The sequence below is a fragment of the Nanorana parkeri genome, unplaced genomic scaffold (assembly GCF_000935625.1).
Source record: "Nanorana parkeri isolate BGI_ZX_2015 unplaced genomic scaffold, ASM93562v1 scaffold534, whole genome shotgun sequence".
Lineage (NCBI taxonomy): Eukaryota > Metazoa > Chordata > Amphibia > Anura > Dicroglossidae > Nanorana > Nanorana parkeri.
The window spans coordinates 505,924-519,381 of record NW_017306802.1 but is presented as its reverse complement, the minus strand read 5'-3'; the positions used below and the strand labels follow the sequence as shown (position 1 = coordinate 519,381).

General features: G+C 37.7%; 1 protein-coding gene across 1 annotated transcript in view; it reads right to left on the bottom strand.

Moving 5' to 3' along the window:
* TTN (titin) overlaps positions 1 to 13,458 on the bottom strand; it is a 270,471-nt gene that overhangs the window by 73,619 nt on the left and 183,394 nt on the right. The window contains 31 exon segments of the mRNA XM_018561614.1: positions 236 to 426; positions 512 to 820; positions 1,134 to 1,433; positions 1,561 to 1,854; positions 1,965 to 2,249; positions 2,360 to 2,656; positions 2,828 to 3,127; positions 3,240 to 3,542; positions 3,702 to 4,076; positions 4,176 to 4,478; positions 4,564 to 4,863; positions 4,949 to 5,227; positions 5,312 to 5,617; positions 5,704 to 5,900; positions 5,986 to 6,091; positions 6,224 to 6,523; positions 6,672 to 6,971; positions 7,071 to 7,186; positions 7,314 to 7,500; positions 7,610 to 7,906; positions 8,029 to 8,316; positions 8,434 to 8,555; positions 8,643 to 8,820; positions 9,073 to 9,220; positions 9,656 to 9,807; positions 10,015 to 10,299; positions 10,394 to 10,508; positions 10,752 to 10,939; positions 11,809 to 12,111; positions 12,207 to 12,509; positions 12,600 to 12,874. Coding sequence (XP_018417116.1) covers positions 236 to 426; positions 512 to 820; positions 1,134 to 1,433; positions 1,561 to 1,854; positions 1,965 to 2,249; positions 2,360 to 2,656; positions 2,828 to 3,127; positions 3,240 to 3,542; positions 3,702 to 4,076; positions 4,176 to 4,478; positions 4,564 to 4,863; positions 4,949 to 5,227; positions 5,312 to 5,617; positions 5,704 to 5,900; positions 5,986 to 6,091; positions 6,224 to 6,523; positions 6,672 to 6,971; positions 7,071 to 7,186; positions 7,314 to 7,500; positions 7,610 to 7,906; positions 8,029 to 8,316; positions 8,434 to 8,555; positions 8,643 to 8,820; positions 9,073 to 9,220; positions 9,656 to 9,807; positions 10,015 to 10,299; positions 10,394 to 10,508; positions 10,752 to 10,939; positions 11,809 to 12,111; positions 12,207 to 12,509; positions 12,600 to 12,874 — 7,702 coding nt within the window.

Genomic DNA, 13,458 nt, shown 5'->3' with positions numbered 1-13,458 from the left:
CACTAAGAGCTAGCACATAACATAAATGCAATAATTTGTCATCTGAAAGTATATAAATCATTGGTAAATGCAAATGGTGGCTGACAATATAGTTATTATTATTTGAATGCTTTGTTCCCAGTAGTGGCAATGAAAATATTGAAATAAAATAAGAAATTAAATGAGCACTGCTCATTACTATGGAAAAATACCAAGGACATAAGAAAGACCAATCTGTTGCCACATATTAACTTACTCCATATCTTCTGTCAACTACAATGTTGGAAACCTCTTCCCATTCTGACTTCTTCTTGCTTGCATCTCGTTTATCAACAATGTAATTGCTAATCTCACTTCCACCATTATCCAATGGTGCATCCCAAATCAAGTAGCAGGATTCAGCTTTGATGTCAGTCACTTGCAGGTTTCTTGGTGGTGAAGGACGGTCTAATTCAATAAAGTAATTCAAAAAGTTACATAAGCGAAAAGCAAATTAAAATTTTGTTTATAGAAACTGAAATAATATATTTACCATAGACCTCCACATTGACAGAACGGTTTATGGCTCCAAGGCGGTTTGAAGCTGTGATTGTGTAGGTTCCCTTATCACTCCTCTGGGCACTAGGAATAATAACCTCTGATTTAGCATCAGTTCTTGAAACTTCTTGTTTTGCAATCTTCATGGATGGTGGTACTTTTTCAATAACCACCTCATTTTTAGACCATTCGATCTTTGGCATTGGAAGACCAGTGATTTCTGCAGGGATGTTGACAGGTTCTCCTGCTTTAACTTTAATGGTATCACCTCTGACAGTCAAGCGGAGAGTAATTGTAGGTGGAACTGGGAAGGAAAAATTATATTTAATGACTATTTGACAAACATTTTAATTACTTTTAATATGGATTTTGTATAGCAATAAAAACATTGATTTCAAAAGCAGGTGAATGTGTAGAGTGTACATTTTTATTTATCAGATTGTGTGACAGAATGAAACATGTATCCATTCTGCAGGGAATCATACAATTTGTGGATTTTAATTGACTGGAACTTTGAACTGTGTAATTCTTCACAGATTAAATAGACCAGCAAGAGAACAAAAACAAAAAATCTTGATTAGACTATCAATAACTACAACTCAGATTGTTGGATATACCTTCATCATCTTGAATAACCACATTGAGAGGCAGAGAAGGTTCACTTTCACCAATATCGTTGACAGCCTTGGCACGGAATTCATACATGTGCAGTTCTGCAAGGTTGTCTACTAAAAAGGATGTCTCTGGTACAAGCCTTTTATTGCATCTTTCAAACTCTGTGGCATCATGTCGTCGTTTCTCAATAATATACCCTATAATAGGGCTGCCACCATCATTACGAGGAGGTTTCCAGTCCAGGGTAACAGATGACTTTGTTCTTTCAGTGTAGGTGAATCTTTCTGGGGAACCAGGTGGACCTACAGTAAAAATAAAATGTGTGTGATACTTCGTTCAAATACTAAAATGAGTCAAACTAACATTCTCAGAGCTATTAAAGGTAACTATGTAATTGTTGTAGGAAAAAAAAATCTTATTGTATTTTACCTTGTGGGTCAACAGCAAGAATTGGTCCCAAATCAACAGGTGGACCACAGCCAAACTTATTTTTACACATGACACGGAACATATATTCTTGTCCTTCTAGAAGACCTGTAATGTCACACTTAGACCTCTCTGTATCAATTGGCTGTCTCCAGATGTGCATTTTGGCATCCTTTCTTTCAATTATGAAGCCTGTGATGTCACTGCCACCATCATCAATTGGGTCAGACCAGTTAAGTAAAGCCATTTTTCTGTTAACCACTACAGGTTTTAGCTCAGTTACTGGTCCAGGCACATCTGGAAAACAAGAACATTGAAAGCAAATGTACCGATGTGTATTCTTTTCATTTCAAGAAAAAGAAAATTAAAGTTATTAGAGTTTGTTTCTTAAAAATTGAATTTCTTACCAAAGATTTCAACTCTTGTTGCAGCAGATTTGGTACCACTTTCATTACTGGCAGTGATAATGTATCTTCCATGGTCCTTTCTTTCTGCACTTGGAATGGTAAGTACAGAAGAGTTGCCCTCATTAATTATTTCAGCTTTCTCTTTGTTCAGTTCTCCATCTTCTACAGTCCATTTAATTTTAGGTGCAGGGCGTCCAAAGACAGTGGCAGGAATCCTTAGATCCTGGCCAGCAAGAATCTGGATACCATCTTTTACCGAAAGGTCTAATTCAACAATAGGTGGTTCTACAATTAAAATAAAAGACGCTGTGTTTTAATATCTCCTGAGCATGGAATACAGAAATCATTGATAAATCACCATGATATATTATTTGCAAGAAATAACAAAAATATACCTTGTGGTTCTAGCACTGTTATGGGTTCAGTTACACCTGGAGGCCCTTCTCCAGCTGCATTTACAGCACTCACACGAACTTTGTAATCTGCCCCCTCTCTAATGCCTTTAACAGTGTATTTGAGGAGTTTAATTGGCCTATCTGTGCAGCGTGACCATTCATTGGTGCCCATGAGTTGTTTGTCAACAAAGTAGCCAGTAATCTCTCCACCACCATTATAAAGAGGAGGATTCCATTCTAATTCAATAGCAGATGAAGTTGTGTCCATAACTCTTGGAATCGGAGGTCCTGGAAGCACTATTATAAAAAAAATATGAAAAAATAGACGGGAGTTAAGTACTAATAATTATAGTTTCAATTTGCGCCAACCATAATCTAAAAAGCTGCAAGCACTCACTTAACAAGTTAAGTACTACTTGCAAAAAAAATATGATTATTTTTCAATTTCTAATTTAATATGTTACTCACATATTGGATCTTGTGCAGTCTTTGGATCAGAGGGAACACTGAACTTTCCAACACCACCCGCATTTTCTGCACACACTCTAAATATGTATGTAAGACCCTCAAAAAGCCCATCAGCTCGGGCTTCAAGGGCATTGATCAGGTTTCTGTTAACACGAGCCCAGTGAGTGCTGTTAATTTCACGTTTCTCAATCCAGTATCCCAAAATGGGACTTCCATTGTCTTTGGGTTCCTTCCATTTAACCAGCATACTGTTGGCAGTAACATCATCAATTTCAGGCTTTTCTGGTGCATCTGGAGGAGCTGTGGATAAATCCAAGCAGTTAGCTCTTTTCTGCTGCCTTGGTAAAAGCACATATAATACATTTACATAAATATTATATAAAAAGCCTTACTGCAGACAGAGAATACTTACTAAATGGATCTTTAGCAAGGAGAGGCTGAGAGACACATGGAGGTCCAGAGCCAAATTTATTTTCAGCTGATACACGGAAAATGTATTCTTTGTCTTCAATTAGTTTAGTGACTGGATATTTACAGTGTCTTAGTGTAGATGTCACAGTCACCCAGCCAATTTCAGCCTTGGAATTGTCCTTCTTCTCTAAGATATAGTTCATGATTTCACTACCACCATCATCCAGCGGAGGCTCCCAATTACATGTAACAGAGTTCTTCCTAGCTTCTTCAAATTTAAAATTCACAGGAGGTCCAGGTAAATCTGTAAATAATAACAACAGCTTAATAGATAACTGATAGCAAATTCCCATATTACTCTATGATATACTGTAATATTAGCAAGGAGTAGCATATTTATTAACTATATATTTTTGCTACTTGTATCAATCATACTTCAGAAAATGAATGGTGGTTTGCATACCTAATACATTTACTTCACATGAAGCCTTGGCAACACCATGGTCATTTTCAACCTTTATTGTGAATATGCCATAATCCTCACGAATTGAGTCTCTGACCGACAGCTCAGATTCTCCTTGTCTGCTGTTGTCAACGTTCATGCGCTCTGGCAGGCTGAGGTGGAATGGCTCATCTACAACTGCTTCCTTTTTCCTCCTAGGTACTATTTTGTCCACTCTTTTCTTTATCTCTTCAGGTCTTATTACCTCATCATTTCTAAGCCATGTAATTGTTGGATATGGTGAACCAGTGATATGTGCATCCAAAGTAATTTCATCTCCTTGTCTGACTGAAAGTCCAGACTGCAAACTGCCTGAAAGGAAGACTTTTGGAGGATCTGATAAAGAAAAAGTACACATACATATATATGTTAGTTTTCGTGTTGCCTGCTGTATGATTTAACTTTAATACGTTTTCAAGAATTTTTTTGTCTTACCCATGGGATCTACAGCTTTAGTTTCTGGAGTTACACGAGAAGGTTCACTGACACCAGCTATATTTTCTGCACGTACACGGTACTGGTATTCTTTTCCTTCTTCCAAACCTTTCACAGTGTAAGACAGAACAGGTACAAGAGAGTCATTGCATCTTTCCCACTTTTCACCACCTTTAGGTATCTTCTCAATTATGTATCCCATGATCTTGCAACCTCCATCATACTGAGGAGGTTTCCAGGTGAGGGTTATGGTCTTTGAAGTTGGATTATGAGTATCAACATCAACAGGTGGATCTGGGCGTTCTGTAGAATATTGAAAACAATTATTGCACTGTGTGAAATCTCCTATATATTTTAGTTTTTCACAGATAATCATAACATGACTTACGCTTAGCATCTTCTGCAATGATGGGGTTTCTGAGTTCAAGATATTCTCCTCCACCAATCTTATTTACGGCTTTGACTCTAAAGTAGTACTCTCCATTAGGTATCAGGTCTTTAACATTCCATGTTAGTTTGTTCTCTCCAGACATCACTGCTGTGTAAGTCCTTCGCCCAGCTTCTCTGCGTTCAAGAACATAGTGTAGTATAGGACTTCCACCATCATATTCTGGAGGCTCCCAAGATACTTTGCATGAATTCTTGGTAACATCAACTGCCTTGATATCCTTACATTGACCAGGTAGGCCTTTAAAATGCAATACATTACATTAAATATTATATTTATTTAAAAAAATCATTCATTTTATTGTTTATAAATTAGCAGGCATTACCTATGACTTTAACATTGATTGATCCTGTGGTTGAGCCTATCTTATTCTCCAGTGTAATAGTATAGACTCCAGCATCAGCATGAACAATGTTAGAAACCTCTAGAGTGGCAGAGGTGTAGTCACTCTTGGCAGAAACTCTGTCAGCTATTTTGAATTCTTTTCCATCCTTATGCCAATTGATAGTTGGTGCAGGCACAGATTTGAATGGCACAGGGATAGTAAGTTTTTCTCCTTCCACTACAACAATATCCTGAGTTTTCAGATCAATGGTTGGGTTACCTATCACAAAATCAAGAAATGATTCAGAAAAAAAATATTGTTTACAAACATCAAAAGTTAGGTAGAAAAACAAAACAAACTTACAGTCAGGGTTTTTAGCAAAGACATTCTCTGAGATTTCAGATGGATCACTAGCACCAATAGCATTGACAGCTCTGACACGGAGCACATACTCTTTATCAGGGATAATGCCTTCTTCGGTTTTGTATTTTAGGTCCTTAATTGGTCGTGAATTGATTCTCATCCACTTCTCAGTGCCCACTGGGCATGCTTCAACATGGTATCCAATAATAGGGCTGCCACCATTCTTTTCTGGAGCCTTCCAAGCAATGGCAATGTGGTCTCTACTGGCATCAGTAACATGTAGCTCAAGAGGTGGTGATGGGGGACCTAAAAACAGCAAGATACATATTAAGAATAATTTAAAATCCTTTAAACTATGTACATTTGACATGACTTGCTTTGCCTTTACATACTTGTTGGGTCTTCAACGGCTAACATGTCTGTAGGTTCACTTGGATGACCAACTCCAGCTTCATTCTCTGCACGAACTTGGAACTGAACTTCTGTGCCCTCAATAACATCTGTTACTTTGAAATGGCACTCTGGTCCAGTAGTTCTGCCAGCCTTCACCCAGCGTGTGGCCAGCTTCTCTTTTTTCTCAATAACATATCTGAATTTGAAATGAGATAATGAAGCATTGCAGTATAATTTAGAGGAAAAAACATTCACATATGTGTGTTTTCCTAATAACTGACCTTTGAATAGGTCTTCCACCATCATTCTTCGGGGCCTCCCATTTCAGTTCCACATGTCTCTTTGTTACATCTTGCACTGTAAGTGCATATGGTGGTCCAGGAGTAGCTGGAAAACAGAAGGTTTTTTTATAAGATGTTGTATCTAACATACAATAATGCATTTAAAAAATCTGCCCTACTCTTTCATTCAACAAATGCATCATGTAATATAGATATAACACAACATGAGGCAACTTACTGAATGTATCTTTGGCCAGCACGGAGTCCTCCAGCTCACAATAGTCACTTTGTCCAACTGCATTTTCAGCTGCAACACGGAATACATAAAGGGAGCCTTCAGACAGAGGGGTCACTGAACATTTGGTGTCTTTTACAGTGGTGTCTACTGTTTGCCAGCCCTTGCGCCTAACGTCTCTCTTCTCAACAATGTAGTTGGTGATCGGAGAGCCACCATCTCTTTCAGGTGGAGTCCATTTAAGATCTGCTGTATTCTTTGTTATGTTAATAACCTCAAGGAAACGAGGTGGAGTAGGAGGATCTGAAAAAAATAAAATAAAACATAAACTATTAGGGAAACACTGAGTATTTTTTTAAGCATGAATGCATAGGCAGAAATAACCAAGCTAGATGAAAACTTGTTCTGCAGGTATGAAATGTAAAACATATTGTAACAAAGAAAAACTTACTGAGTCTCTCTTTGCAAAGTACTGGATCACTTGGTTCACTAGGTTCACTTTCTCCAGCCTTGTTTACAGCTCTTACTCTAAATGAATACTCCTGCTTCTCCATAAGGCCTTTCAAAAAGTGTTCTGTAGTAGGGACACCCTCTGCCACTCTGACCCATTCATCTGTTCCTGTCTTCAGCAGTTCAATAACATAGGACTCAATTTTGGCACCACCATCATGCTCTGGTTTGAGCCAGTTCAAAAATGCAGATGTCTTGGCAACATCTTTAACAGTTGGTTTGCCTGGTGCCCACGGTGGATCTAGAGCACAAAAAAATGTAAAGTAACTAAACATATCATAGACTAACTGTAATGGGTTAAGGTGATATCATGTTTTGTGTACACTTAAAATAAACATACCAATTGGATCTTTTATTAAGATTGGTTCAGTTTCTTTACTTGGCTTTCCAGGGCCGGCAAGATTTTCAGCCAGAACACGGAACTGATACTTCTTTTTGTTGGTAAGGCCTTTGACTCTGTTAAAGAATAGAATTTCCAGTTCACAAAATGTTAAATACACATTTCTACTTACTAATATGCATATATTTTTTAAGAATCTGTTTCAGGTAAAGTGATGTGTTCAGCTTGCCAGTGTATGTGTACCTGTATGTAGGATCTTTCACTGGAGTCTTGTTGCATCTGATCCATTTTCCTGTTTCTGGATCCAGTCTTTCAACCCAGTATCCAGTAATGGGACTTCCACCATCTTCATCTGGCTCATTCCAGGTCAATGTAACTCCATCTTTAGTAATGTCAGAAGGTTCAAGGCGAGTTGGTTGACCAGGTGGATCTGCAAAAAAAAAAAAAAATCAGTATAAATTTTGTGAGATTCTCCATAATACCAAATGCTTTAGTGTACTAATTAGATCATATCACATAACATATTAGTATTTTCTTACCAAATGAATATTTGGCCACCATGGAAAGTGACTGGACTGGCTCCCCAATGCCGTACATGTTTTCAGCACTGACTCTGAATATGTATTCTTTAAGAGGTGTCAGTTTTGTAGCCTTATACCGGGTTTCTTTAATGGTTGATGACAGTTTGTGCCAGACTTCACTGTCTCCAGCTTTCTGTTCAAGGATGTAGTTTGTGATCTTAGAGCCACCATCATCCCTAGGAGGATTCCATGTCAGCACACAAGATTCATTGGTTATATCAGAAATATCAAAAGCAGCTGGAGGTCCAGGTTTATCTGTGTATATAAAGGCAAAATTATGATAAAGTATACTGCAGATCACAAAACTCACATAGATCACCAAAGATTCTTGATCATAAAATCAGAGAAAGATTTGTAATGGTTTAGAGGAATCATACCTAGAACATTAACTTCAACAACTGCTGTAGCTCGGCCAGAGGTGTTTATGGCTTCAATAATGTAAGTTCCAAAGTCACTCCGTTTACTCTCACTAATGATAACTGTAGAATGTCCAGGTTTGGATTCAATGTTTATCCTTGTGTCAATTCTTAAAAGAGTATCTGCTTTGCTCCATGTAATCTTTGGCTCTGGCTTTCCATTAATTGCAGCAGGCAGTTCAATTTTGGTTCCAGCCTTCACTGTTAAACCAGCAAGCAGTTTAACATCCAGGAAAATTTCTGGGGCCTCTGTATAAACAAACGGACAGCAGTATGAGAAATACAGATATATACATTTAAAGTAATTGATTTTCAATTACATTATACAACATATTATCGCATATTCAGTATTAGAATATTTCATACCTTTAGGATCTGTAGCTAGAATATCATCGGTTGGCTTGCTTGGTTTACTGGCGCCAAGTCTATTAAGTGCCTTTACACGATAGGCATACCACTGCCCTTCCGTAAGATTGTCAACTTGGAACCTATAAAGAGGGGACATTGTAACACATTAGAATCATCAGTATCAACTGATTACAAATTGTGTGAATCTTGTGGCTACTCATTCTTACTTTGTTTCTACAACAGAATCACCACAAATTTCCCATTTGTCTGTGCCACGATGGCATTTCTCCACAATGTATCCTTTAATGCGTGAACCACCATCATATTTAGGTGGTTCCCAAGTGAGGAAGATTCCTTTGCCTGTTGGGTCTCTCCATTTAACATTTTCAGGTGGGTCAGGAACAGCTATATCAAGTGTCAAACAGAAAATGTTTTAGTAAACAAAGAAATATACCAGCTAAATAGTTTAGGCATGTTGTGCTACCACATTATGGTTGAATTTAAATGTTAAAAACAGGCATAAGCAAATTAAATAAATAAACAAGCAAACATGTGCGCAAGGTGCAGAGATTCCTTGCCAATTGTCCTAAAAAAACAATATATGTATATATATATATATATATATATTTTATTTTTTTCCCCTTTGCTTCCACCTACTTGCTGGTGCAGACAAGTTCACTGGCTCATCAATGTATGCAGGTTCTCCTGGTCCACACTTGTTACACGCAGACACCCTGAACAGATATTCTTTGCCTTGGATAAGGTCAGAAACGGTGAATTCTTGGTCGATTACATTGTCCATAACCTATAATATGATATAATATGTTTATGGTGCTGTTACCCAAAAGAAATGTATTATTCTAAGACTATAGTAAATTTTGGGGCTGCTTTAAAGAGATTACATTATGTTTTTTGTGTCAAGAAACTACTTCTTTCCCCATACAAGTTTATGGGTATACAAATGAAAACTAAGTCTGGTCAAATGCAGGTCAGAAGGAGGTTAACTGCATGTGAAATGAATATGCCAAAGAATTCTGAAGGATTTTTAGAAGTGTCTCAAACTGATATCAAAAGGAAGCTGCATTTGTCCATCAACATAAGGCCAAAGCCAAATGATACAGGTCCTTTATTTGTTTAAAAGTGAACAATATTTGAGCAATTGGAATGTTTTAGTTAGAGAATTCTACACCCAGTATAGATCTACAAAAAAGCCATTATTTATACTGGAGACAATACATACCCTAGCCCAAGTCTTGCGGTTGACTTCTCGTTTCTCAATAAGGTACCCAGTAAGAGGACTGCCACCATCATTCTCAGGAGCTTCCCAGGAAAGATTGACAGAGCTTCTTGTAAGATCCCCAACCTTGAGCTCTCTAGGAGCACTTGGCCGAGCTAAAATATGGTTTCAGAAAGTTAGTTCATTTAATTTCATAAATATACAAAAAGCTTGGCACATTTAGTTATTCATTTTCCACGTATACACACTCACAGTGGGTGTACATTCCAGTGCCTTGTAGCTGTTAGCTTGCTTATTGGCGCAGTTAATTCTTTATATTATACAAAAAGCTACATTTTCAAGAAAGTAATACTAGCTCTTACCGATCACATTCACATAAATTTCTCCAGATATGGATGTTACAGGGTTTGTCAGCTCTAATGTGTAGATTCCTTTGTCAGAACGTTCACTTGGAACAATGACAAGCTCTGCAAAGGCAATAGTGGTCTCTATCTTAACACGGTCATTGCTTTCCAAGACTGTGCCATTCACGGACCATGCTGCTGTTGGAGTAGGATAGCCTGTGATTGGAACGTGTATTTTGAGGGGTTCGGGGACAATTACTTCCAGGCCCTTTTTGAAGGCACTTAAGTCCAGAGTTGGTGGTGCTGCAAAAATAAAATGAATGGAACAATTTTACAAATCGCACAACTAAAATTCCATTTCTTTTTACAAGGACATGATGAAAGCACTAAAACTCACTTTGAGGATCATCTGCCGTAAGAGGTCCTAAGCTTTCCGTAGGATCTGATATGCCAGCTGCATTTTCTGCAGAGACTCTGTACAAATAGTTTGCTCCTGCCTTCAGACCAGTTACCTAATTAATTAAGAAATATCATAAGTAAATGAATGATTTGTGCAAATAAATTGAATAATTCACCTGATAGATTGGAACTTTGGAGGTTTAGAAATTCGCTATAAGTTTCTGATAAATACAAAGATTGATTACTCCAAATTCATAGACTAAATAATGATAATGATGATTCTGGCTCAGTCTAATGTATTTTGCTTGCTTATTTAAAAGTTTGAACAGTACTAGAGCAGAAAATTAGGAACGTACCTTGTATGTAAGATCAGGAGCCAGTCTCACGTTGCATCGTATCCATTTGTCGGTGCCTTCTTCACACCGTTCAATAATGTAGCCTAATACCGGGCTTCCACCATCCTGAAGAGGAGGCTCCCATGTGAGCTGAACAGAGGACTTTGTTTGATTTGCATGAGTCAGGTTATTTGGAGGGCTCGGCTTGTCTGAAAAAACACATAGTTTGATGTTTAAGCACATAGGTATTTTATTAGCAAACAAATGCTATGAAAAAGACAATAGGCAAGTGACCAAATCTGCTTAGTTCTCCTAGGAATGAAGATTTTAGTATGTTTTAGAAGTGTCATGTTTGAGGCCCCATCTAGACTAGTGTGCCTTCCTGCTGTTTGTCTGTTACCAAGGCAACATAGCCATAAAAGGTTGTGAAACAGTAAGGGATGATAATTTTAAATGTCATTCAAGATCTTAAAACATTACAATGACACTAACCTTTTTACAGTAAGCATATGCAAAAGGAGTGGGGTTTAAGCAGAAGTTGGGATGAGCTGATATGAATGGATGGAGTTTAACTGGCTTGAAAATACCCAAAACCAGCAAAACTGATACACCAACTGAATCTTCCGTAACAGACTCTTTGGCAGCACACCCTCTTTTCCAGCACTACAAATGTTCTTTCAACATTACAGGCAAAGTCTACTTTAAAAAATAAAATAAATGCACACATACTCACAAGAGAACAAATGTCCATTTATTATTTTTTGCATTGGAGCCAGTAAAGCATTGCAAGCATTGATCAGTTGACTGTGTACGCAGTGCTCTGGCTCCTGCAGGATGTTCCTCCAGTCCCTGTTGCTACCGAGGTACAAACTATAATTTACAGGTATGGGAGCAAGAATAAATGGACTACAAGTGAAGTGCGGTGTAGAAGAATACCAGCATTCTGATAAGGGGGTGGGGTGTTTGATTCTGTGACCATGTTTAATGTTACATTCTGAATATGGGTGTAACATGAAACATGGTGTTAAAGGTAAACTTAGACTTTAAACTACAATACACTGATTACAGACATACATACCAATTGGATCTCTGATCTTAATAGCAGGTGTAGCAGCACTGGGTTTGCCAATTCCAGCTTGGTTTTCAGCTCTGACTCTAAAAATGTATTCTTTGTTCTCCACAACATCATTAAGAGTGGCTCCCAGTTCATCAGGCTTGGTAATCATGCCTGTGTCCCATTTGATGGAAGCTCTGTCACGCAGCTCAATAATGTATGCTGTTATTTCAGCTCCGCCATCATACTCTGGTGGCTCCCAAGTCAGTGATGCACCAAAGCGATTGACATTGCAAACGGCCACATTGAGAGGAGGTCCAGGAACATCTGTAATACAGATAACAATCAATATTATATTTTCAAGTAAAAAAATCTTTAAAAAAAAGAAATAGTATATGGTGCTGAATTCACATTGCACTTACCAAACTTGCTCTTAGCTTCAACAGGTTTATCTGTTTCCACAGGTTCACCAGCACCAACCCTATTTTTGGCACTGACACGGAACAAGTATTCTACACCTCCTTTCTGGAGTCCAGTGACAGTGTATTCGCAACTGTCTGCGTGGTCAGTAACAAGGACCCAAGTTTTACGCTTTATGTCTCTCCTTTCAACAATATAGCCAGTAATTTTGGTACCACCATCTGACTCTGGTTCTTCCCAAGCTAGACTGACTTCTCCATCATATGTGTCAATTACCTCTAGATTTCTGACAGGCCCAGGAACATCTGAAATAAATGTGAAAAAACATGAGCCATACTGGCAACAAAAATAATGTGGTTTATATTATCGCTAAGGTACTGGCAGATACAACATACCAATAACATCCAGGTTGATGTGTGCCTCTGCCTTGCCATGTTTGTTCTGGAGGATGATTGTGTAATGGCCTTTGTCAGCTTTCTTTGTTTCAGGAATCCTGAAGCTTGTTGCATTTGCTGTAGTATCCACATGCACATCAGACAAAGTTTCACCTTTTCTACGCCATTCAGCTTCTGCTTTTGGGTAGGCATCATATGGTACAGCCATTGTAAGTGGCTTTCCTGCATCGATTACAATGTTCTGATCGGCTGTCTTTATCTTTGGTACAGCTGTTGATGATCAAGGATGCATATAGTAAAACAATGACTTATATCACATCATTGGAAGCACAGTATCCGAATTAACATTCAATTTAAATTCAATTGGAAAAGTGATAAAGGAATAGAAACTCTACATAAAATCTATACAGACATAACACCAGATTTATGTGAATTTATGTTCCCTCTAAAATAAAAAGTATGCATTCCCTATAATTATATTTTGTAATATACTGTATATACTGGTGTTGTTAGTTTACTTGTGTGTGTTATTATGATGTCTGACATGCATTCTCACAATAAATTATAGAATGATTTTTAAGGTATACCACTCATGTGGGTTTGAAAACTCTATTGTTACTATTACAGCTTGAGTAAAACTGGATCCATAGGACCTATAGGATCATTCCAAGCCCATGTCCTGAAAGCTGGCATTCTAGTATAGCAAATATAGTATGATCACATTCTTTTTAAGTTATTTCTCTAGAAGATGGCTTCTTATGATGATTTATACAGTAACTATAAAATGAACTGTGCATCTGTAAAACATATATTTAGCTATATGCTGTCTGTTTAGATTTTCTGTGTAATAGATGTTGAT